The following is a 25,871-nucleotide window of genomic DNA, read 5'->3' as shown; positions in this document are numbered from 1 at the left end:
ATAATAAACCAACAAACGATTTCTGTAAAGTGCCAAACAAGAAAAAAAAAAAAAAAAAAAAAAAAAGTCTTATTAATGAGAGTTTACATATATTAAGAAAAACAAAACACCACACAAACACCACCACATAGAAAACTATTTTTAATACGCTCAATAAAAAGAAAATTAGAAGTCTCATACAGATATATCTATACATTTAAAAACAAAAAAAAAAAAAAAAAAAAACTATACCATGTAGACTCTGCTCCAAAATGATGTTGGCCTGCAGGGGCCTGAAAGAGAGGCGTTTGATCAGTAGTTCATCAACCTGGGCTTTCCTTTGACTACCCACAGTTATGAGTGCTCATACGCATTGTGCAATTTTAATCAGTTATATTAAATAAAAAAATAATAATAATAATAAAAAAAAAAACAAAAAAAAAAACCCACACACAACAACTTTAACCCTCCAACATCTAATACATTCTAATGCCACCCAGAAACAGGGGATTTCTGATGAAGGCACACAACAGGGAGGATTGTTCATAATGATGTCACCTCCTATCTAGATATTTATACAAAATAAAACAAGTTCTAGATCAGACTGTCCACCAGTGGAACGGGAATTCTCACCGAGGTGAATAAAATGTCACAACTTTGGTAACCTGCTGAGGAAAACGGGGCAGAAGTGGCCTTACCTGGGATCCCTCCATCAATAAAAACTGATCTTTATCCTGCAAACGCCTCACTCAAGTGCATTCTACTAAGTCATGATGGTGTTCTTGTGTTCAAAAAAAAAACAAAAAAAAAACAAAAAACAATGAGGTTAGTATTCGAGTATTGATTTTATTAACAAAATGTTATATCTTTAATGGCTGTACGTGCAACAAAGGTGAGAAACGTAAACATTGTGAAAGTCGTAGTGTTAATCAGGTACGATGAAATGACCTTGGAAGAGACCGGCGAATCGGAACAAAGATGACACAAACGATGCATCTTTGACCCTTTTGGATGAATAAAAACACAATATAAAAAGACAATTAAATAACACAGAAAAAACTAGACAAAAATGACAATTCATGAGGATTATTGACGATTTCTGCAGAACAAAGCTGAGTGCCACCAGCCTGCTGGTTAGGTCTTCTGCCTCCTCTTACTGCTCATTTCAAAATAATGCGCCTCGCTTTTCCCTTTCAGTTGTGGGACCTTCTTCCTGATGCTGGGCTCTGTTTTAACAGCTCTGATGTTGGGGCAGGAGTTTTGCGGTGCCCGTGCAGGTTCCGGTTTTAGAGTCTGCTTGATGGCGTTAGTTGCGGCTGCTTGTTTTCGCCCTGCCCTCTGAGCTGTGACTGCTGTTTTATGATGGGCCCTTCTGCTTCCAGCAAAGCCAGAGTTGCCCCCTGGGACCCGCCCGGGGGAGTCGGCAGTACTGCGTGAGGGGGTGGCGGCTGCTTTGTTGACGGCCGGTCCATTAGTTTTGACTGTGGCCTCCTTGCTTTTTGGCAGGGAGCAGGCAGGTTTAGCCGGTGCTGGAGAGGCTGTCCGTGAGCAGGGGGTGGGTGTGCGGGACTGTGAAGGGGTCGTTGCTGCTGATCTGGGAGTTGGAGTTGCAGCTCTTGAGGCCGTTTTCGCTCGCTTCACTGCCTCGAGACGGAAGCGCGAAGCAGAGGAGCCGGGACAGCGTTGTGCTAGACGAGAGCGCTGGCTGGCGCCCAACGGAGGGCGGGTGTCTTTAGAGGTAGCTGACTGTACTGGTGAAGTGATAGGGCGCAGCACTGGGACCAAGGTGGGAGAGGTGCTGGAGCTGGAGGGTTTGGGACATTTGGAGGACGGCTCAGGGCAGACGGGGCTTCTGGGCTGAGAGGAGGCACAGCGAGGTGGTGGTCTGAGCTTTAATTTGGAGGTGGAGCTTGGATCCACAGCAGCAGGTGATGGAGCTGCGGCAGCAGTCAGAGCTCTACCCTGACACCCAGGGCTAGGAGACTGCCTGGAAGTGCTTCCCACAGGCGTGTGGGGCTTAGAGGAGTAACCTTTGGAGGTCACAGGCAGAGGAAGCTGGGTAGGCTTCCTGGGGAAGGACCCAGTCATCTGGATGTTCTTCTTAGGCGCACACACTGAACCCTTCCTGGGCATTGTGGGTGTGCAGGCTGGAGAGGCGTTGTAGGACCGACACGTCTGACCTACGGCGGACACAGACGCTGGCTTACAGGCTTGAGTCGAAGAGGAGGAAGAGGTAGAACAGGAAGAAGATGAAGAGGAGGATGAAGGTGACATGAGATCAGTGACAGCAGCGAGCGGGTCCATGTCAGGAGGAGGAGCTGAACTCCCATGATGACCCCCGAGGCCTGGGGGGCCTTTTTGGAAGGCCAGGATCTTCTGCTCCAGAGTGGTGAACTGCAGTACCCGCAGCGGGTCGTATTTCAGCAGGAAACCTCGGAGGGTGTCCCAGCCGCCACCGACGCGCACCATCACATGTTTGTCATGAAGCATCTGAGGACACAAAGCAGAAGAAGGGCTGCTGTAAAAATTCACTCATTTTCAGTTTGGACAGTCCAACACCAACAAGTCCTTCAGTAACTGCAGACACACAGATGTAGTTTGGCTCTTTGGACAGCGGCGTTTTTATAATGTCATCACATCCAGCCACAATTGGTTAATGAGCTTACATGTTGAGTTACAGTTAAAGCCGCTGCGACTGCAAGGGGATGCACACATTGGCAACAGCCACTGTGCATACTTGCTAAAATGTGTAGTCTTTGGCTGTTTTTCATTTGCCCACCTCAACTGCAGTGTGCGTTCATACTAACCCGAATGAAGATGGTCTTATCTCCGAGTCTGTAGCGTCCCTCAGACAGGTACTCGATGGACACTCTGTTAGAGCAGTTGCAGGGTGGGTTATCCATGTCATGCTCCTAAATGAGGAAGGGAAAGACACAGTAGAAGGCAATTAGAAAGCTAAATTAAAAGTTTGCCTGGCAGCGATGCTGCATTCCCAACGTAATGGATATCAGCAAGGATTTAATTGGGATCTATAGAGCTCATTTACTACTCCATAGATCTTATATTGATCCTGCATGCAGCACTTTGGGTTTATCCATCTCTAAAGTAGAAATTCTCAAACTGTAAGGTGCAAAGATTTAGAGTGGCGCAAACATTTTTTTTAGATTCTGAAGTGATCCAGAAAATAGCTGCACCTCATTGGCTGCCCCTCTTCTGGCTCAGTATTTTTATGACCCATCTCATCACCATGACTGAGATGATCAAATAAGGCCAAACTGATGTCAGCTCAGCACAAGAGCTGAAAAAGTAGCTGCAGACCAATTATTCAGAGCTGCCTCTACCTGAGCCCACACACTCATAATGCAAAACACTGGTGATCTTTAATAATGGGGAAAAAAACAAAAACAAAACAAAAAAAAAAAAACAGCACAACAGGTCTCCTTTAATGTAGGGTGACCAACTGTCCTCTTTTCCCCAGACATGTCCGCTTTTCGCGTTCTGTCCGGGGGGATTTTTGAGATTGATGAAAATGTCCGGGTTTTCTATGCGCCTACAGAGGACCCATATGTGTGACATCATCCAACAAGTAGTTGTTCGGGCTCACAGACGCACACCTGATGATGTTTAAAAGATGCCAAAGTGCAAGTGCAGCTTTTCAAAAAAAACTGCAAAAGAAATTTCCCCTCGTACAGTCCCGGTAATTTTTCTTACACAGACGAGACTTATTTCTGTACCATTATTTACTTCCAGAGGTTTTTAAGCTATTTTTCTTTGCACTTGTTGACTTGTAAAAGCCTATATGATGTTTTTTATTTCACCATTCATTAACCGCACAGAGAAGGCATCGTTTAAATATGTTACATTTTCATACAGTATTATTAAAGTTCTTCGTGACTAGGCCAAGTGTCTTTTTTTTTTTTTTTTAAATCAAAATATGGTCACCCTACTTTAATGACCTCACGTTTGCTTAAGCGAGCAGTAATCCATCCAATAACTACACCCTCCGTGTCACGGAAGTCCAGCACGTCGACTTTATGTTAAAATTTCTCTAAAGATGAGACCAATGACCGGGTGATGAAGGCACCTGTCAGGCAGCACAGGTTACAAGGAGCTGATTGTTGCTGCTCAAATGTAATGGGCAGACTCAGCTGGGAATAGACACACTGGGATTGTGGATGCTTTTATCCAAAGTGCCTTCCACTTCAATGAGTGCAGTTTATTTTTAGCACAGCCATCTCCTCTGGGAATAAAACTATCAACTGTGACGGTGTTGGTGCATCATTTTACCCAGTGAACCACACAGAGGGCTGAACCCTCCTAACACCACCCTCAGTCTCCATCAGTGAGGCAGAGTGAGATGGACCACTTCCACCCACTGCGAGTACATATGTACGACGGCCCACATGTGTAGCCTGGAGGTCACGTGTCATTTGCCGTCACACGTGACCTCGAGTGGCGACAGAGCATCACATGGTGGGCTCTGATGCGTCATGCACCCTCTGGGGTGCCGATGGCCGTCTGGCGCCATCTTGGCTCAGCATCAATGCAGTTGCACACGTACCACATGTTCAGCAGCCTCACGCCAATGTGTGCTTTAAATTCCCAAACATCTCCTCATCTCTACGCGACCTATCAGGATCGTAATCCAGACGACACGTGCTCCGAACACAGCGACGTCGCTAAAGGAAGCCACAGATTTTGCCTCAAGGTGAAAAAACCCGATATGAGGTTTGTTTCAGTTTGTTTCATCACTGAACTCACCCCGAGTTGGTAGAGGCCGCTGTGCTGGCAACACACGCTGAAGGTTTTGACCGCCGGAGGCGGCTCCTCTGTCAAGAGCAGAGTCTCCTCCATTTCTATCTCCTTCTCCAGCTTCACCAGCACAGGAGGCTCCACGCCGTACCTGAGACGCACAGAGATTACAGTGGAAATTCAATCTTAAACAGTTTCTAATCCCTCTAAAAGTGCCTTCGGTGTTTAAAGACTTACTTGGAGATGATGCGACCGATCTCCAGCAGACAGAGGCAAACCTGTCGAGGCTCCTTGTGCAGCACTGAGGTGGAAAACAAAGCAGATTAGTTACAACAACAGCTGACGCTCCTGCTCCCTTTGGATGGGGCGAAGCAGACAGAACAGGAGTGACAAAGTGAATTCACGTGTTGAACTCCAAAAGGTGACGCGACGAGAGCAACATTAAAGTTAATTATTCCCCGAGGAGACGATGAGGGATTCTGCGAGCATAACTAGTCACTCGAGGACACTAACAAAAACATTTATCTACATGTACACATGCTGTGCTCCAAATCGCCCCAATCCAGTTTGCTGGTGAGTCTTTCATTTGTAATGAAGTGATCTCCCATAGAGAGTACTCAGTGTGATTGCTCTCCTCAACAGATCCTATTAAACCATTAAGAAGTACAGCTTAAAGAGCAGACTCAACTTACAGCCCGGATCTAGTCCTTTTCATCCCATTAGCATGCTGAACATGAAGCCGAACATTGGAAGTTGAGGATAATTACATATGTTATAGCAGTTAGTGTTTTGAGGTTTGTAGATTTGTACTGAGGTGAAAAAAGAAAGCGTGCAGGAAAGCTCAAACCTTTTTCTAAGGTTTTTAATCCAAAAGCAGGAGTCAGCTGATAGAAAACATGTTGTGTGTTCACATAGTTGCATCTAAATGACCTGGATTAAAAGATTTTTATCAACTAAGATTACATTTGTCCTGTGCCAAAGTTTGAGACTGAGAACAAAGCTTAAAGTTTAATAACTGAAGAATTTTAATGAGTTAATTTGTGTTCTTACGGTAACTCAACAGCCCAGAATCTGGCCCAAGTGCAAGTCAGATGGCGGTCAGAGTTCAAGCTGCAGTGCACGAGCTTGTATAAAGATAGACGACGAGAGAACTGAAAGATTTCTTACTTAAAAGGTAACAAGCACACGGCTACAAACAGGACTCCACCACAGAAAGCAAGCAGTTTGTTGTTGGTTTGTGCTGCAGTGTGTTGTAGGTCTTTACCGAGGCCTTCCGACTCAAACAAGTAGGTCTCCTCCACACCGATGTGTCGGCACCAGGCCAGGAAGTTGGCGGTGTTGTCGCGAGCAAAGAAGGAGCCTGGAGAGGCATCCCGCTTGCATGCTACCTTCCTTGTAGGAAACAGCTGTCATGGGGATAGAAAGTAAACCTTTATCGTCACGAACCATGACATCAAGGAGATTTATGTCAAACTACAGAAAATACACAGAAATCCAGCAGTCAATAGGCTGAATATAACCTGGTCAAATTCTATTAAAACGTGTCCCAAACACACAGCACAAAGGACTGTATGGCCAGGAAATTCATTTAGTTTCATCATACTGGGCGTTCATAGGTCTTCCCAAACATTCCTTATGTGAGAGCAGGGAAGCTGAGCCGCGTGACTCACCTTGCTAAGCGCAGAGGGGCAGCTCTCAGCGATCTTAGTCTGCAGCACACTGATAAGCTTGCAGAGCTTCACACCATTATTCAGGTCCTCCATGAAAGCCTCGGCTCTCACCTCCTCTCCTGGAAAAGAGAGGAGTTTATTATATTTTCTAAATTACAGAATAATCTCTACTCACAGTAACCGAGCTCAATGGAAAAAAACAGCCTACCTTACCTGGTTTTTTCCAGTTCTTTGAAAAGATCACGTTCACACAACAAAAGCCTTTTGTTGTCCTTTTGTTTAAACAGATACCACACTGAAAGACTTCAGCTTTTCAGCAAGAGCCTACTGAAGGAATTATAGCGTTCCCACGAGCCTTTATTGTTAAAATCACCGCTCTAGGCAACTCTACAAAGGCTACCAAGGGAACAAAATCCACGATACCGTCCCGCAAAGTGAGAACGATTGCTCTGTAAAAGTTTATTTTCCACCAACAACAGTGAGCCCCCAAGGCCTGGAACTTTACCCACCGTTTGCCACCTGCTTCTACAACGTCCAGCCTCTCAGGATTGATGATCAATGGTCAAACAGTTTAAAACAAATCTTATAATGCGGGTCTTTATAGTCATGGTACCAATAATTTACATTTAGTGTCAGCACCTGCCCACATTCCTCATGAGAAAACTCAAAGTCTGCCTCTGAAAACACAAACGTATTCAGCAACAACAATAGAGTTACCAGTCAGCTTTGATTTCCTCCTATATTCTAAAAGAGACAATAGATGTCAGTAGAATAGCACACATTGACAAAATGAAAGATTTGGTTCCACTGTGGTTTGCTATGAGCTGGTTGGGAATAGCGGCATTCAAATCCAATTACATGGGAAACCCGTGTCAATAGCGCTTCAGTACTTTCCTAGCCTGGAGGTGGAAACTGTTCACATGCAACCGTCAGCTGTTAATTCCCAAACGCACAGGTTTGGACACAGGCACGGTTCTACAATACGCCTGGAAACGTTTAAGAAAAAAGTGATGCAGAACAGCTGATGCTTACCCAGCATGCCAGTGAGCCATATGGCCAAGTCCTCCTGCATGGGCACCAGCGTGGCCTCGTGCCGCACCGCCAACCACTGGTCATACTGGAAGACATCTGTGAGGCCGGGGCCGTGCCGCTGCACTAATGGGCTGCGAGGGCTCTTGGGGCTCAGTGAGGGGGCGTCAAACTTCTCCCCAAACCACACCTGGAAACAAAGAATCGCACATGTAGGAAAAACAATTAAATAAAATAAAAGAACACAAATTAGTGTTTTAACCTCCTAGGACCTGGCGTCCACATATGTGGACATTTTTGGTTATTTAGACCCAGATACTCAATTTTGCTCTACAGGGGCCTGATATCCACTTACGAGGACACTATACTACCACTGTTCTATCGAAATTAACAATAAATAAATAAATAAATAAATAAATAAATAAATAAATAAAAATCCTCATTTGTGGCTCTCATTTTTCTTAGAAAAAAAAAAGAAAAAAATATGGTAATTCTTTGTTTTTACATTCATCGGGCCCCAATCAGCCCAAATATCAAAGAGAAATTAAAAATGCTTGCCGTGGAAGAGTTCGGGTCTTAGGAGGTTAAATGCTGCCAACTGTCTTGGATGTCAGGGCTTGTTTTGTGCTTTGACACAAACTAAACTATCGAGTCTTGGAAAGGCACACACCGTCAATACAAGTCATGTCCAATCAGCTGAATGCAACACAAGTGGACTTCAGAGGTACAGCAGAGCAGAGCTTGTCCTGTTTGAAAGCAGGTAAGCTACCTGTTCTCCGACTCTTTTACTCCCTTTACCTCCAGGCTTTTGTTGTTCAGACAAATGCACAGAAAATATTATCTTTTCCATGAGGAGCTGTGTTATAAGTCTGAGCATGCCTCAGTCAGCACACAGTCTGTGAAAACACCAAGTCCACAGACTTTAAAAAAAAAATAAAAAAATAAAAAATAAAAAAATAAAAACCACACTGAAAAACGACTAAAGATTAGGAATCATTCCACGACCGGCTCTCTGCAGCATTATGATAGCCTACCTACCCATTCAGCCCAGCACTGAGAGAATGAGGGGAATTTATGGGAGCCATCCATGCAGAGAGGACGTGTCAGGGATGCCGTCACAGCACACTTCACTTCTGTGAACACACACTCCACACAACATGCTCTAACAGATCCACTGAAGCTCAGCCTGTTTTTAAACCTTCCATCATCAGTTTGTGTGTTTCAGTTTTACTTTAATTGATATGTCTAACTAAAAGCCATTATTCACTTTAGGTCTGTCAGGAAAAAAAAAAAAAAAAAAAAAAAAAAAGATAAAAACAAATAAATACATGTTTTGCCTGGAGTGAGCTGCTGACCCCAGCTCGAGACAGTGATGTCTCATCATGTTCATCTCTTCTGTCACACACACTCCCTTTCCATTCTCCCTCACTTTTTTTAGTCATTGGTTTAAGTCACTAAATCTGATTTAAAAAGAAAGTAGAGAAAGAAAATATTCCTGAGACAACATCTGATGGGGTTGCAAAGTCATCTGTGTATAGCATTAACCTTGATTGTCAGAGTATTAGCAATGTGGTCACGTAAAAGACACGAGACAAAGCTAAAGCTTCTTCTCCCCGAGTGTGTGTGGTCTGTATGGTGTGTGTGTGATGCAAGTGCACAAACTAGTTACCCCATTTTGTTCTTAAGTTTTTGATTGTTTACAGGCAGCCGACCATGTAATCTAGAAACCAGCAGCAGATGTGCACCGTGACAGCTCGTCCAGACATTACATAACTCACTTCAGGATGACACCCCCACCCCCCTCCTACCCTGTATGCTGACATCTGTCTAGGATACAGTCTTTAATCTTTGCATCCATCTCATACCATTGAGCAAAAAGGGGACACTGAGTCCACTGTGCTTAAAACAAACCACAGTCTTGTTGAGGCCTTTAATGAATTGCATTCGCTCAGCAAACGCTAATTCACAAACAGGAAACCTTCTGGGCAGCAGAACAGAGAGAGACTGTTATACAGTAATGGGCCTGTACTGATACTTTGAGCTATCCCAGACACTGTATGTGCAAGCTTCGAGTAGGCTTGTAAACAATGAAGCACTGAATTAGGGATATTGAATCTTTAGCAAGTCTTTGGCAAGATGAATCCATCTTTATAGTAAATAAAACTACATTAAAAAAGGGAATTTCAAGGAACTGGGGGCATGACGGTCCCTCATTTTAGGTTATAAGAGATTAAGAACTTATTAGGACTGTGTGAACTTGGTCTTTAACCTTCAATGTCAATATGCAGTCTTATAATGAGGATTCCAGAGAGAAAAGTGGGGGAAAAAACAAAAACACGCTCTTCCTATACACTAACTGCTAAAAAACACAATCATGCTGTGTGCCCTCCATTTTTGCAAATCACATTTTGACTTTGAGGTTCTGCTCCGGTGATTTAATACGGCACAGCCATTAAGCTGGGGGATTCTCAAGAGGAAAGCTCATGAAAGCAGCAGAGGCCCAGAATTTCTGACTTTTAAACCAGTAAGGGTCAAAATTCACGACCATCATAGCCTATGTTTCCCATACATCTCGAACATCCAACTTGAATCCTGTTTGTAGAGCGAGAGGTTTCAATCACATCTGATCTCACAGTGTTAGACGAGTCATAAAGTTGGGTTCAACAGTGCCAGCTCATACAAGCTGATGGCTCAGCTGATGAACTTCCATGCATCAATTTAATTAGATGATACAATGATGCTACATGAGGTGCCATTTGAGGCTTTAGCCTACATACAAGCTGCTTTGCAACCCACCTCCAAAACAGGACCTCTTTTCTTGTTATTTCTAACTTAACGATCATCACATTTCTTTTCGCTGAAAGCTGATGTGCTCTGTGTTGGGGTCCCTGCCTGCAGCTTTCCAATGTCTGCACTTTGAAGAGCTTTAAGAGCCAAAACAGACTCTTACAGGTAAACCTGAATGAGGGTAGATGTAAATAATCCTTTGGTGATAGTGGATCTGTCTGAACTGAGATAAAGCCCCATGTTCGTCCATGTCATATCACCTTTGACCCCAAAGTGTTGAGGAGCTTAAAAACACGGGAAAGTGGCAAAACGCCCGATGTTCAGAACTGTCCCGCTGTCTCAAGGTTGTCTCGCTTCAAAAGACACCGATTACGCAACAGCTCAGAAGCTTAACCTGCCCACAGTGTTCTCTACAGTCACAACAACGCATGTTATTTTTTGCAACATGCAGCGTAGTGCAACTTTGGATTATCCCCAGTGGTCAGGCAACAATTCTAATCGGCACAGTACCTTTTACGTCACTTCTCAAACTAGTACTTGCACCTGACTGTATGTAGGCTCAGTGAACAGTCAGGTTTTAAAGCTTAATGAAGGCGAGTATAGGGGAATTCAACATTGACCCCTCCCCAAACAACCCATCTCTGTTTACTCATTAGGTACAGGATTGTGTATTGGTAATCCAAAAAAAAAAAAAAAAAAAAAAAAAAAAAAAAAAAAAGTTGACCCCTGATTAAACCATTGGTGGTTTGACCTCCAAGTGTCCTCGGGCAAAATGCTAAATACCAAGTTGCTCCCAATGACAGCAGTGTGTGAATGGGTGAATAAGAGTCTTTATGGAGTGTTCTGAGCACACCAAGCTAGGAAAGAGTCACATGAATGCAAAACATTTTTTTTAATCTTTATTTCAATGACTCATGCAAAATATGTCCATTGAAAACAAGAATTTATCAAGTTAAATGTTGTGTAGCTCAACCAGATCTGTGTAGCTCAACTGGATCTGAAGGATAATTTCCCAATGTAAGAGTTTTCCTTACTTCCCATGGCCTGACTGACCTTTAAACCCGTTAGGATTATAACGAACCCACAGCAGATTGGTTTGGCTAGGCTAAGCTAGCAAAGTCACTCTGTTCTTTTCAGAATGACATGAGCTTTCTGATTGGTCGAGTTTATAGGTGACCATTATCATCTTACCAAAGTTTTTCCTGTCTGTTATGTCTGTTTAGTGGTTGTAGTCATTTCTGCTAATCTATTTTAGCAACAACCAGCATACTGAGCATTTGGCAGTTAAGGAATTTGATATCTCCCCCCCCCAGGAGGTGGAGGAGACCAAAGCAGAGCTAAAAGTGTGACTGTGGTCATTACAAATTCAAGCTAATGTTGCTGCCCCCCACCCCACCCCCACCCTTGCTACCTTTGTTCTCAGTGCACACCCAAAAAATAAATAAATAAATCCATACAGCCGTATGTGCGCGTGCGTACATACACTGCCTATGTCTATAGATATCTCAGTTTCTCACTTGTGTTCTCACGTGATAGAAAAGTTCTGCTAAAAGCCCATCTATTTTTTATCTTGGTGTGATTTTTAACCCACAGCTACTATCACAAGAGATTTCAGGGGCAACAAAGCCTCAGACATTACATATGATAATCACTGCATTTGTACTGACGCTATTATAGATGAATGCATATGCCGCTTAGACTTCCATGAGTGAATAACATCTTCAGCATGAGTGAGCAGAGCAGTCAGTGTGTGACCGATTATCGAATGTGACGGTGCTCTACATGGGCAGTGAAGCTCCGAGTCGAGCTGTGGAAGTCGCTGCAGTGTTACAGTCTGCATCATCACTACAATCTGATACGGATCAATAACCTCACAGGGTGACTGATTGATATTTGGAAAATACAACCCACTAAATACCCTTCTTCTCCATCTACGTTGGTCTGTTTGGTCTGCTCTGTGGCACTGAAGAAGCTTGAGATGCTGCTAAAAGGTCTGATAATCCAAATTAAAAGTTATAAAAGAAGGACCTTCCTTCCACATGTGAAGGGCCGATGCATTTTTTGGGCAAGCAAAATCTTTTCCTTTATACTCTCATTTACCCAGCTTGTTTCTTTACATTCCAAATTTCACTGAGATTATAGTTTGGTGCTACCAAACCATTATTTGGGGAAAACAAAAGAAAACTTAAGAGACGGTGCTACATAAACTACAAAGGAAACTGAATATTATCTGGCGCAGGCAAACTTTCTAAGTAATGTCATCTTTTCTTAATCTGCAACATCCAACCACAGTTCATCGACAGCTCCCAAAAGCCTCATCAACACATCGGCATCAGCCAGAGGGGTTTCCTGCCACATGTTATCCACATAGCACTGAGATACATATTTTGCATATCTTCAGTCCAAGACGGGCAGCGAGAGCCAGGACTTTCCAGACCAGCGAAAAGCATGTGACAAATTTGTAATATGATACATGTGTTGTTTTGGTTTTTGGGATGGGTAACACTTCGTTGCTGGGAGGGGTAGAGAGAGAGGGGAAAGAAAATATCTATCTATCTATCTATCTCATAGTGCATTCCACCCACTCCCCCCTTAGAAATGTGCGGGGAAACTCCTCAGGGTCAGAGTAGTGGAACGTCAGACATGCATAACAAACAAGATGGCATGCTGCAACACAGGTGGGCTCACCACAGTTGTTGAGTGGAAAGACAGATGTCTGCACTTCTTCAATTTGAACACCACAATGTGCAGTATGTGGGAACTTCTTGCCTCAGCATGGCACTGAGGCTCTGACTGGCCCAAAGGGGGCGCTACGATAAGGACTCAAAATCAAATTAGCCCTACAGCATGTGCTAAAATATATAGTGGCTGTACAAGCCCAGAATGAGGACAGCACTGGTTTAAACTGAAATTAAACATCCATGTGTTTGTGAGCTTCATGTATATCAGACTTGAGATGGGGGATGAGCCTACCTGGATGCCAGCCTGGACAGCCATTACTTTGATCCTAGATGATTCCCCTTTTCATTCTGTAGAAACATGAAAGAAAAAAAGAAAAAGAAAAACAGGTCTCAGACCAAATGAAGTTACAGTGCAAAACGTAACATCAAATTCTAATAAGGACAATGTGTTTAAACATCTTGTGTTGTCTTTGCACCATTTTCAATTTAATAAAAATCCTTGTGCTGTTTTTACTTTACCTTTTACATAAAGAATGCAAACTAGAAATTCCAGAGAGCTGCATCTGCGTTCCTGAAAACTGCTAATCAAGATGCACAGGGTATCTGATTAAAAGCTACCTAAGGGAGTTTTAAAGGAACAGTTCACCAACTCCTGCATAAACACATCATGTTGATGCATTTAATATGGATCTGGAGGTGATTAGCTGACTTTAGCGCAGCATGAAAAGACATGCTTTTTAGGAGTTTCTTTTGAAACAGCAGCGGGAGTGGTATCCACTTAAGAGTCTTGAAACCTTGGTGTTGCTGGACAGCAAAGAGAAATGCTGCACAAGTATGAGGTGGATGACTAACCGACTTCTCTATAAAAACTGGTTCCACCATGAAACTCATTCTGAGAACATATGGCGTTCTGTATTCGCACAGAGGGGGAAAAATGTTCTTCATTTATCCAAGTTTGAGGGTTTAAAAAAAAATTCCACTAATATTCAGAGCAGGGTAAAATCCAGGTAATCTAATATTACTTATACAGCACATTTCACTACATGTAAGCTGTGTGTGCCAACAAGACCTGCAAGTTAGACAGCCATTCATTGTTGCTAAACCTGCTTAATGATGAGCCTAAAAATAACAATGTAATAAATCTCAGTTTCCCCAAACACCAAAGTGACATCTTTGCATCCATTAATATGATGAACATAAAATACAGCTGGAAAAGGTTTGGCATGTCATTTTTATGAATGATGCAAAAAATTAATCAATTGACTAGTTGTTTAATCAGTACTTTGGCAAACCCCCATACAGCAAAAGCTAGGTGAGGATAAAATGACAAATTATGTATTAGCTGGAAGAATTTACACAGTTGGTAATTTAGCTAGGTTAAAATCAAGTGAAGTATTGCCAATACTACAGCTTCATGTGTATGACAACATCATTACAAACTTTATCCAAAGTGGAAATGGCAATGTAGCCAATCATAAGCTGCTTTGTCTTGCTGGTGAGTCAAAAAATAAATAAATAAATAAATCAGTTTAAGAGTAGATAATGTGTGCTGTTAGCAATCAGGACTTTCTGACATTTCAGTGACTGTACAAAAAAATAAATCAATACAAATAATGAAGGTGCAGCACTATAATCAATAAATTTTGCTTATTGGCCAACCCTACACTGGAACATGCAGACTCTGGAGTCAAGGCAGAGCCCTATGAGAACAGTGACTTCTAAGCTCCATTTGGACACATGTTGATTATTTCATAAAGTCCATTCCATGTGGCTCTTCTCCCAAACTTAATCTTCATAGCTTTCCTTCATCTCTCAGTCACAGAGGGCCTGTTTTATTAACGAATTAGACAGGAAAGCCAAATGTGACTGTGCTGAGTTAAATAACAGAAGGAAGTTAAAGATATAAACAGCAAACAACCTTCTGCGTTAAAAGGAGGTCCATGCTGTTTTTGCAGGACATGCAATGAGTTTAGGGGGAATCAAACTTTCTCACAAAGGGAGTGATGCTCTGCATCTTTCCCCACACAGGATGTGAGGGATTACCCTGACCCTCCAATGTCCCCGAGGGTGTGTGTGTTTGACAAAGAAAGACAGTGGGTGGGGTGAGAAAGCAATCCCAAGCATGGAGCTCCTAATAACACTGACAATTTGGTCAACGCAGCTGAGGCAATAGTCTGTCAACACCAACCCCTACATTCTCCTTGGACACACAAACCTCAGCTGATATCCACCACAAAATGGAACGTGAAATGGGTTTGTGAAACTTCTACACTGCAGTATTTCACTGTTCTGGTGCTTTCCACTGATGTTGTCATAAACAGATTGATAAAACTGACATAAAAAGATACATTCCTGCAGCTTTACATAAAAATACCGCTACAACTGACACTGAAATGATTTGTTCATCAGAAGCCAGCCCGACAGTACTGTGCACAGTCATCCAATACCACAAGTGCAGCCCAGCGGAGAGGAAATGCAAGTCAGCGACCAAGGACAGGTCGGGATGGACTAGAAAGGATGACAACACGAGACAACTTACCCGAGAACAACAAACATTTCGGACAGTCAGGGAAGATGCTGCAACAAGCAACTCTGATCAACCTCCAAAACATCCTCAATGACGAGCCGAAAACCCTGCGATGTGTCTGTGCAGAGCGGCTCCAACGTCTCTGCTTCCACGAGTTAGCGGGGAGGGAAAGGCAGTGAGAGAATGACAAGGGAGGGTGGGACGAGAGATGGATGGGAGGAGGTGCAAAGGGAGAGCCCTGACTAATCAAGTGGCTACGCTTCGCTAAGCCCTGACCACCCCCTTGCTTCCTCCCCCCAACAATCCTGTCACAGTAGGACCCCTCTCACAAAGCATCCATTGTTTTGTTAGCTTGCCACTCTCCCACCACACACACACACACACACACACACACAGAACTCTCCAATCAGGGTGCCTAACCCTAACCCCCCCCAGGCTTGTCCCACCAGAGCATCCACACAATCTTCCAAGCCAGTACCCAGCAGAGTGTTTGAGGATGGAGGCAGGCCAACAGTAAAAACCCCTCCAGTTGTTAAGCCGCAGGTGCAAAGGAAAATGACATTAGCATTCATGTGGAAAGGGCTTCAAGAAAACTGCCTCAAAGAGAGTAAACTTCAAGGTGGCAAAAGCAGAACACATGACATCATCGGATCAGATGCCCAGATGTTGGTCTGACACAGTTGTTTCAAGTAGCTTCAAGTAGACAATCAAACCCAGATTGTTGACTTGCCACAGCATCTGTAGATTGTCTAATTCTCTGCAAGATATCACATCATGCTCCGAGTAATTCCTGGTGTTGCTCAAGATCAAACAATATTTTTTTTTTTTTAAGGTTTGAGATAAAGTTCAGGGGAATGTGTGTGACAGTTGCAGTATGGGTATTGGCAATAACTGACCGATTAGGTCAGAGACCGAGCACTGAGAAGCATGATTTGTTACATCTACGTCAAGCTTAAGAGGATTTCAGTGAAGTCTTTTAAAGCACGCTTTGGACATAACCTCAGGGCTACAAAGCAAAATACCCAGAGGCAGTGGAAAAACATGGCGACATTTAGAGTTCTAAAGATCCAGAATGGCTCTGCTTCTTTTCGGCATACATGCATTCGTGACGGGTCACGCTCAACAACACTGGACAAAGGGCAAATCTTTGGCTCTGGACTCCAGTTGTGTGCATCTGGGGCTCCAGCAGAGCCTGAGAGCTCGATTTCCTATAGAGACCAAAGGCACCCACACACAGTCAAATGTCAAGCACAGAGGAGGGCGAGAGCTGAAGTCAAAAAATGGGGAGGCGAAGACAAAGCACGTTTCACTATGGTGAACTTTGGTGTGGCACACTGGAAAGGGCAGTGTTTAACTCTATGACACTGAGAACTACCACGCACATTCCTCCAAGGTCGTCTGAGGGAAGAAAAAAAAAAAGAAAAAAAAAAAAAAAAAAAAAAAAAGGCCCAGTCTGTTCCCCTCTTTAAACCGCGTTTCCATGTAATTTAGTGCATTTGCTACAGCGCACTTATCATTTGGGTAAAGCTTAAGGGTAGAAATGATTTGGCATAGCAGAGATAACTGGTTGGATCAGGGTAAGGTTGAGATCAATTTTATCAATCTCAGACTAATTCAGGCTGGTGATAATGTCCCATTCACATTTAGATAAGAGGAAAACATCAGGGAACATCAGCACTCTTCAATCCATATGGAATGAGTCTTCATCAACTTACAGCTCTTGTCGACAGGATTTTTTTTTTTTTCCCCCCCCCCTCAATATCCTGGCTCTTAAAATCAAGAGCCATCAAGCGGTGCGGGTTCGTAGCTTAGCAAAGTCGTACTAAATACAACCAGAATTCATACATAGGGATGGGTACCGGTATCCGGTGCCATGATGGCACCGGTTCTGACATAAACGGTAGTAACCAGACGGAAAAGCAGCACACATTTCGGTGCTTTTTTATCCCGAGCTGTGATACACTTTGAATTCTAGCCAATCATTTTACGTTACCGAGGATAGTAGGCGGGGCCAGGTACGTACGTTCTTTTAGAGCAGAGCTACAGATTAAAAATGCCCAAGGTGAAGCGGTCAAAAGTCTGGCTGTACTTCACAGCAAAATATGCAAACTCAGCAGCCTGCAACAAGTGCTTTAAGCTGATACTGTGATACTGTCAAAGGAGGTAACACCTCAAAGCCGATGAAACACCTGGCGACGCATAGCGTTTTTTTAAAAAGCCGAGAAATGCGCCGTATTTGATAGCTTGCTGCGAGACCTCACACCGAGCACATCTACTGCGGGTGGGTTGCCTGTTATCGGACCCGGAGTTAGCAACATCCCCCAAAAAACACGAAGAGGAGAGTCCTGGCCCCTAGCCCTGCCAGTGTAGCAGAAATGATGACGGATGATGATGGCAGCAGCAGCCGTTCTTCTCTGCGTGAGTAGCTTAATGTTGTTCGAGTGTAATTTACGTTGAGTAGGCTAACCACGTTATTACATTAATGCATGTAAGGTGAACTAGCAAACATCATCATAGCTACATGCGGCTGTCTTCTTGTTTGATGCCAGATACTCCCTTCACCCTGGCCAAAAAGGCAAAAATGACCAAAGAAAAAGTGGAAAACAGTTAAACATGAGAGGTTTTTGGACAAAGTTGGTGTTTTTTGTTTTTCCCCATTGTTTAAGCACTGCTTCCAGCCAAGAGTGATGCCTTAAATCCCCTATAGCTGCAGAAAAGGCTAACATTGTTATCTTTTTACAAAAAAACAAAACAAAAAAAAAAACAAAAAAAAACAAACAGCTGAACATGAGGTTTTTGGACCAATTTTGTGTTCTCCATTCTTTAAGCACCGGTACCCTTTCAAAAGTACCGGTTTGGCACCGGTATCGGATAAAACCTAAACGATACCCATCCCTATTCATACATAAGGTGCATGGGATTATAAGGGGCACTGTCGATTTTTAGAAAAATCAAAAGGATTGATTTTAAGTGTGCCGTATTTAAAAAAAACAACAAAACAAAACACACACAAACAAACAAACACTGTAATAACGACGGCCCGCTAGCATGCTCTACCAAAAATAGTGCTTTGTTGTGTATCTGATGGACAAAAGCTAAACCAGTTCCACACCACTGAAGTTGCAGCATTTTTACAAACCAGTTCTGGTTCATCCGTTTCATTCAACGATCCGCTTTCGCCCTTCTCATTCTCCGTCGCTGCCATGCGCGTATAAAAACCAAAGGCACTGCTCATGCGCGTTTTACCCACATCGCGATATTTTCTTATCGTTGCCCAACATTATACCAGTATTACCATGAACGGTATGATATGGCCCAGCCTTAGCTATGAGTAAGAAACACTTTGTTACAGGTTTTACTCCCTTGGGGTGGAAAGAAGCCCCTTTCAAGATGGTCCATCTACATGACCACTGCAGTCTTCAGTGTGTATGCAGTTTCAGATAATGTGTAATATTCAGACTTTAATAGGACTTAAAGGAAATATTCCTAGCTGGAGCTTCCCTGCAGCGTAACTCAACATAGATGCTGTGTGCACATTTTGTTGAGGGTGGGGATGAGGCATCTGTCCGCATGTTACCAACACAGATCGCCTCTCTCCAGTCGCAGCCAGTAATCATTTAAGAGGATCAACGCTATTCCAGACAGAGCGCATCCACCTCCACGACGCTCCGTCACCACAACACACACAGCACGTGGCGCACACATGCTGCCTGCAGCGCTCCGGCGATTCATGCGATCACCCGTGCATAAGTGCAAAACAGAAATGAGAGCAGATTACGTAATGAGTTAAAAGTAGAATGTTTCGGGAGGTGATGTCCTTTTGATTTTCCACTATATGACACTGTGTACGTGTTGGTGGGTGGGGGGTGGAAATTGAGTAAACATGGGTAAAGATACAGGAAAAGTTAGCCATGTGAACTCCAAAAGTCCTCGAGGGATCTCTTGAGATGTAGAAAAACTCATGTCTCATTAGTGCATGACTTAAGTCCATCAGTATTAAAAATAAATAAAAATGTGTTATGGATGCCACATACCTTCTTTTCTCCAACGTGCTAACATATCTAATCAGGACGTCAGCATGGACATCCATAAAGATTGATTGAAGCGGACCAATACCAGTAATACCAATCATACAAGCCAGTTTGTTTCTATGACATTCAGGCCTTCTATAAATTAGAAGTCTACAAGGATTCTGCTGGACATCCTTTTAGTTAAGATGTTTTTAATGTGAAAGCAATGCCCTGTTTAATGTAATACCACCAGCAGAGAAAATAGATGAGTAATATCCCAGTCCTTTTTACCCACAGTGTGAAGTGGCTGTGGGCCAGTGAACCCTCTGCTGCCTTGCCTTCCTGCAGTCCAAAGAAGTTCTGCTGGACCCGACTAACCCCAAGAGAATACCAACTCCTCCCCTATTAAACTCTTTCCTGCTGAGCCCTTTGTGTCTGGACTTAATTACTCTGTCGAAGGAGCATTTCATTTGGAGCCTGATCTCCCTCCTTTTCATTACAGATGGGGCCCAACTGCACTGTGTTCAGAAGGAAATTCATTCAGTTGAGGAGAATGAAAAAGTAAATATACTTCAATAGTCTGTGAGTTAACTGAGCCCTGCATCTTTAATTAAACTATTCTGTCTAAAGCCACCACCCCCCCCCCTGGCCTGCACAGGCTTGCTAATCGTGGTTTTCCACAGTAAAAAGACTCGTTCCCTTTCAATCATTTCTTGGACTTTACTCCTTTGTCCTCGTTGGAGCAGCCTTTCCTTAGAGGTGAGTCAGTGGGAGCAAAGCCCATCTTAAAGGCTCAAATGAGTGGGAGCCACCTGCCAATCCATTTTGATTTGTTGATGCTAATCCATGGCTCAATACATGTTACCAGGTCAACTGTAGGATTTCAAAACCCCTTTCTGCTGACTCAGGATCAGGCTTTTTACCCAGCTTTCCACAACCTTGACCACTGAAGAAAATTATGGAAGCCAATTCTAGGTCAATAAAAAAGGAATACCACAAATAAAATCATCCTAGGAGTCAAACTTTTCCACAAAAGATAATCAGTCATGCATTTATCCAAAACACACCAAGTTCAGTTATTCAAAAAGAGCTCATATTTATGAAAAACCTTTCCGACTTCCACATCATTATTTAGTACATTGTGTAAAATACCACCACTAGGGATCAGTAGATTGCAGACTGCAGTATGAATTCTGTTCTCTTATTGCTCCCAATTCAAGTGCACAGTCCTACCTATAGTGGCCGCTGTAGGACAAACAACTGTTCATCTGTAGTGAGCTTTAAGCTTTTAACAGCTACTAAAAAAAAATAATTAAAAAAAATTAAATATTCTTGGTCAAGACTCTGATTTCGCCAAAAATGCAACAAGCCCCCTCTAACCAAGTTCTACACCAGCTGCAAAGCTTCAAACATCAGTTCAAACAGACATTTTCCCCCAATTTCACAGTCGACTTTGTTTTTTTTTGTTTTTTTTTAAAATTAAGTTCCTGTGTGACATCAGCCGTCAGTTGGCTGCGTCAATCACCAGTGTTTGACAAGGCAAGGTAACAGTTAAAATGCACCACACTTGGCAAGATCCCTACTCTGAGCTGTGTCTGCTGACCTCACGTGTACACCAACTACACTGACCTCTTCAATTCAACCACAGTTGAAGAATAGAGCCAAACAGATTTATTAGTGAATGCTAGAACAAGCACAACACCATGAGTTCATTGAATTAATAGTGACCTGGGATGTGACGTTGTGTACTGAAAGTTAAACCTGGAAGGAAAAAGTTGCAGAAATGTGGCCAGACTCAGACTCTGCTTTTCCACTGTAAACATGTTAGCTAATCATTTTCCTTACTGATAATATGAAAAAATCAGGCACACAGACATTATCTTTTGCCGTGTCCGACATCTGTCAATAATCACACACAGAGCCTCAGTGTTGCTATGCTACAGGCCTTATCAGGGTCAGTTCAGATAAGTCCCTATAGCCCAAAACATCCATCTTGGCCATTATCAATTCTTCACAGAGTCAGGCCAGAGAGATGTAAAAGGTCGAGTGGTTGTTGAGCTCAGCCTTATTAGCCACATTTTTGTTCAGTAACAAATCAGTTTAAGGGGGCACGAAACTTAAAATCTGGGGCACCTTTAACACAATGAGCCTCACTGGTGCCAAGATGAGGTGGAAGGACTGATCAGGAGGGGAAAAAAAACCCCCAAAAGAAGCAGCTACAGCATCTGAATGCAAGATGATTTGCCTACAACACATTTACTTTTATAGTGTATTTAAATGTTTATACATTAATTTATACATTAAAACAAAACTTTATTTACAGCTGAATCAGTCAGCTGATCCTTTATTCATTTCATTAAAAAAAAAATGAACTAGTCAAATGAGCTTAACTCAACTGAAATCGTGAAATGATTGAGTTCAGCTAGTTCAGAGAGTGCTGAATGTTCCAGATTTCTATAGTATGTACACAGTTTTTAAAGAAAAAAAAACACAAACAAACAACACCCACACACACACACATCTAAAGTTCCCTCTCAGATAAATCATAAACATGCACCTTTTCAAAGTCTGTGTTCCCTACAGTTATATTACATAAGCCTGCCCACTGGGTCACCAGCCCCGACACTCCTACTGCCCGTCCCAAGCCAGATAACTCACACCAAGTTACATTATTAGGTGAGCCCCAAATGGCGCAACTGAAACAAGACAATTTTTGTTATCTGAAAAAACAAAAAAGAAAAAAAACAAACAAAAACAAACAAAAAAAAAAACAAAAAAACAGACTTACTAACAAATGATCATCCTTGTTCAGACAGTTCACATGCTAGAAAGCAGTAATACTGGCGGGCCCTGTGTTTAATCAGAGCGTGCAGGCGTAGCAAGAGTTCACATTGAGCTACGCTGCACCCACTAAAGCTGCAAGAGGCTTAAAGAAGGGGCGGCTGATTACTACCAATTGCAAACAAAGTAATTGGGAATTAAATATTTTTAGAGAGAGGCACCTTACAAACAATATTATTTAATAATTCCTCAACCGAGGACCAAGTAGTTGTAGATTTTTAATAGATCTGAAGACAATCATCAATGGAGTTCTTCTTGCAGACACTAATGGTTTAACTGCTGCTCCAGCTGATCCCACCACCATTCCAATTACTGCACAACTGAACGACTCTGGATATTAAACACCACCTATGAATAATGCATGCATGTCAGCTGCGCTCCGCACCATTTACAGACCTCCACCTATCAAGCATCAGCATCCCTTACTTTTTTTTTTTTCTTCTTTTTTTTTTTTTTTTTTTAAATTCACACACAAGACAAAGCAGGCCTTAATGAGTTAAACATGCTGTGGGCACATATGGGCTGAGATGCTGCATGTGTGGACACAATAGAGATGGTAATGAAATCTTAGATTAGCCCTCATTTATTTAGGATATAGCTTACAGGAAGGGGATGAGGGGCTTCAGGGAGCCTTGGCAGGTCCAAAACATGAGGCCTGATGCCAAAGATCAAGCAGATGGTGATTATGAAGATAGCTGGAAATGAGGTTGCTGCTCATGTGTGCACTCAATTATCAAGAGCAGGCCAACGACAGCCATGTCTGAAACAAAGTGAGCCACTGTATTGTTGTCAATCTGCAGACAGATTACAGTCTAGATGGCACAGTGCCAAGGGAATCAAAAAAAACAAAACAAACAAACAAAAATGGAGTTAATGATAAAAACTATTTAAAAATATAAATAAATTGTTTTTTATTGTTTAAAACCAATAAAAACCCTGAAAACCATAAATTTCACACCTGAGCCTCAACTCTTGCGGTCCGGTACCAAATGACTCACGGACCGGTTGGGGACCTCTGTTCTAGAGGACTTCAAAAACCAGCCATTTAATTGTGGATTAGCAATTTTTCAGCAAAGAAACCTGTGAACACACCACTCATATATATGAAATTTCAAACATTTGAATATTTACACATTTATCAAACATAAATCAACATTAGAAATTATCTGGATTTGTGTTTGAGACCACCTTGCAAACAAATGTAGTCATCAGTCTCCTTTTTGCTTCCTTTTGGTCTCCTCCAGCAGAGTATACCAAAGCTTAGATTATGGTAGGGGTGGGGCATATCACATTTTCCATAATGATAAACACAGGTATGAATTTTTATGAGATAGAAAAGTGTTCCATTACGTTATCAGTGACGCCGTGCATTTATGTTTTCTTAGCACACCCAGCTACAAGATAAGCCCAGGAACGTCTGACAGCGAGAGCTACATGTCAGCCTCTGATGGCGTGGACTTGTCACAACCTAAAAAAAAAAAAAAAAAACCAAACAAAAAAACCCCCCAAACTCAGCATTAGCGCTGGTATAAGAATATGGTAAGCCGAACCATAATAACGATGTGATTAATGGTAAGCCTAATGGTAATGCCCCCAATGATTGTGAAAAGAACAAAATTGAGATAAAACTATTACTTTTTTTTTCCCCTTCATTAACATGGTGCACCAATGACGACAACTATACAGACTTCAGCTAACAAGAACAGTAATGGTTTCAACAAGTCCAACAAGGAGCAAAAAAAATAGAAGCCCTTTGTTTTTTTTAAACAAGCACTACATTAACAGTTGGATTGCGTGGCTCAACTTTCAGATGCTGGATAAAGTCCAGCCTGATAACAGGATTTCATCTGGGCATCTAAGAATAGCAGCAGTGTGAATAGAGCTAAACATGGCACAACAAGTACATTAACCTGATCACTGATGCTAATCCTAATGATCGAAGTCACTTTCTAAACGGACTGTGCAGGTCAAACCAGCGGCATGTTCACACCCAGCAATTATGGTGAGATTAACAGATATGATGTACTATATAGGATCTGTCTATAAAATGCTAAAATATTCATTTTCTTTTTTGTTATTGAGGCTGACGAGCTAAAGGCAGCAGGGGAAAAAAGAAAAAAAAACTCTTGTTGTTGTGAGACAAAAATAAACAACCATGAACTGATTGCCAGCACCTATGGCGCAATGTGTGAATGTCTTTCCCTTTTGTTACACTCTTTGCAGGAAGCACCTGTGGGTCTTTTACTTCATCCCTCTTCCTCCAGCAGGAAAGGAGGATTGTCAAGGACCCGAGACTTCATGTAAAAGTACTCCCTCTTCACTGTGCGGGCACAGCGGGTGCTCTTTGATCCAAAAACAGCTGCATGAGAGCCGCTAATCTAACCTACTCTTTATATTACTCTACTGTCAACAAACACATAATGCTGTGCGATACTGCAAATGTTGGTATCGAGCCAATACAAAATAAATACAGGGTCAGGTTCACCAAATTCTGCATACATTTTTGGATCAACGTCTTATGTCTAAACGTGATATAGCTAAAAATAAAAAAGAACTTACAGTTAACACAAAAAGTTCAGACATTTTACATAACCTATGTTTGAAGTGTATTTTTGCATTTCCAAAAAATATATTTTAAAAATATGTAATTATTTAAGACAGGTCAGCTGGCTACATACTGAATTAGAGGATAGAAACAAAGTATCGATCCTATCAAGCTAGTATCGATACCAACACCGGTGTTGATATCGATCCACCCAACTCTACAAACACATCATCGCCTTCAGCCTCTACCCCTGCAACACCTCGACACACACAGTCTCCTAGGTTAGATATGTACTAGTAAACTGCTAATCCTCTTAACTATTTATTCCCACCCTAAATTTGGCCTTGCTCCATAACGGGAGGCGTCGCCACACACACCGCAGCAGCACGCACAGACCTGTCAAGAGGAATCTTTACAATTCAAGGATGCGAAATGGTTTGCAAAATGCCTCAAAACATAATTACAGTCTGTATGAAGAGAAAACCAACTGTCCCACAGAACAGTTAACTACGATAATAATAATAATAAAAAAATAGGCAACCAACTTTTAAAAGCAAACTTGACCTGTGCTTCAAAAACAGAGTTTTCTCTAAAAACCAACAACAAAAAAAACCCAAAACAAAATAGACACAGTCAGGAACACGTCTGAATATTTTTATTTTAATTCAGAGACCTATTAAAACCCGCATATAATTCAGTTTATATTCTCTGGTTCTGGAAAAATAACGGCGCTTTAGTCGGAACCGTGTTAGCACAGTCCACGAGGCTCCCTCAAAGATTTTCGGGAGGACTCGCAGACAACCTCTGCACAGGCGAAAACTTTCAGATACATTTTCCTTCTTTTATTTATTTCCTGTGACAAAGAAAGTAACAGTTTCAGACTTACCAGCGGCTGAGCAGGAAGCGGACTCTTGACGAAAAACTTCTACTCCTTGTGGAAATGTTGACTTGTGTAACTCCTCGCCACTAATTTTCTCCAGAGTCGCCACTGCTGCTGGATATTTGTGGGCAGCGCTGTTCGAACCAGCCAATCAGAGCGTTCGCTCTGCT

General features: G+C 42.4%; 1 protein-coding gene across 2 annotated transcripts; it reads right to left on the bottom strand.

Moving 5' to 3' along the window:
* Positions 1-445: 445 nt before the first annotated feature.
* Positions 446-25,837, bottom strand: gas2l3 (growth arrest-specific 2 like 3). Of its 2 annotated transcripts, none has more exons than XM_040013582.1 (9): positions 25,708-25,837; positions 13,191-13,246; positions 7,434-7,620; positions 6,402-6,520; positions 5,996-6,137; positions 4,969-5,032; positions 4,741-4,882; positions 2,787-2,891; positions 446-2,469 (listed from the first exon to the last, which is right to left on the bottom strand). In XM_040013582.1, exons 2-9 carry the CDS (start codon positions 13,212-13,214, stop codon positions 1,114-1,116), a joined length of 2,139 nt encoding a protein of 712 aa, XP_039869516.1. In that variant the 5' UTR covers positions 13,215-13,246; positions 25,708-25,837; the 3' UTR covers positions 446-1,113. The 2 variants fall into 2 exon arrangements, with proteins under 2 accessions (XP_039869516.1, XP_039869517.1); XM_040013583.1 differs by lacking the exon at positions 25,708-25,837 and adding an exon at positions 15,438-15,775.
* Between the last annotated feature and the right edge of the window lie 34 nt (positions 25,838-25,871).

The sequence above is a fragment of the Simochromis diagramma genome, unplaced genomic scaffold (assembly GCF_900408965.1).
Source record: "Simochromis diagramma unplaced genomic scaffold, fSimDia1.1 OVJJ01000649.1, whole genome shotgun sequence".
Taxonomy (NCBI): domain Eukaryota; kingdom Metazoa; phylum Chordata; class Actinopteri; order Cichliformes; family Cichlidae; genus Simochromis; species Simochromis diagramma.
The sequence above is the reverse complement of the archived record's forward strand: the minus strand, read 5'-3'. Positions and strand labels throughout refer to the sequence as shown.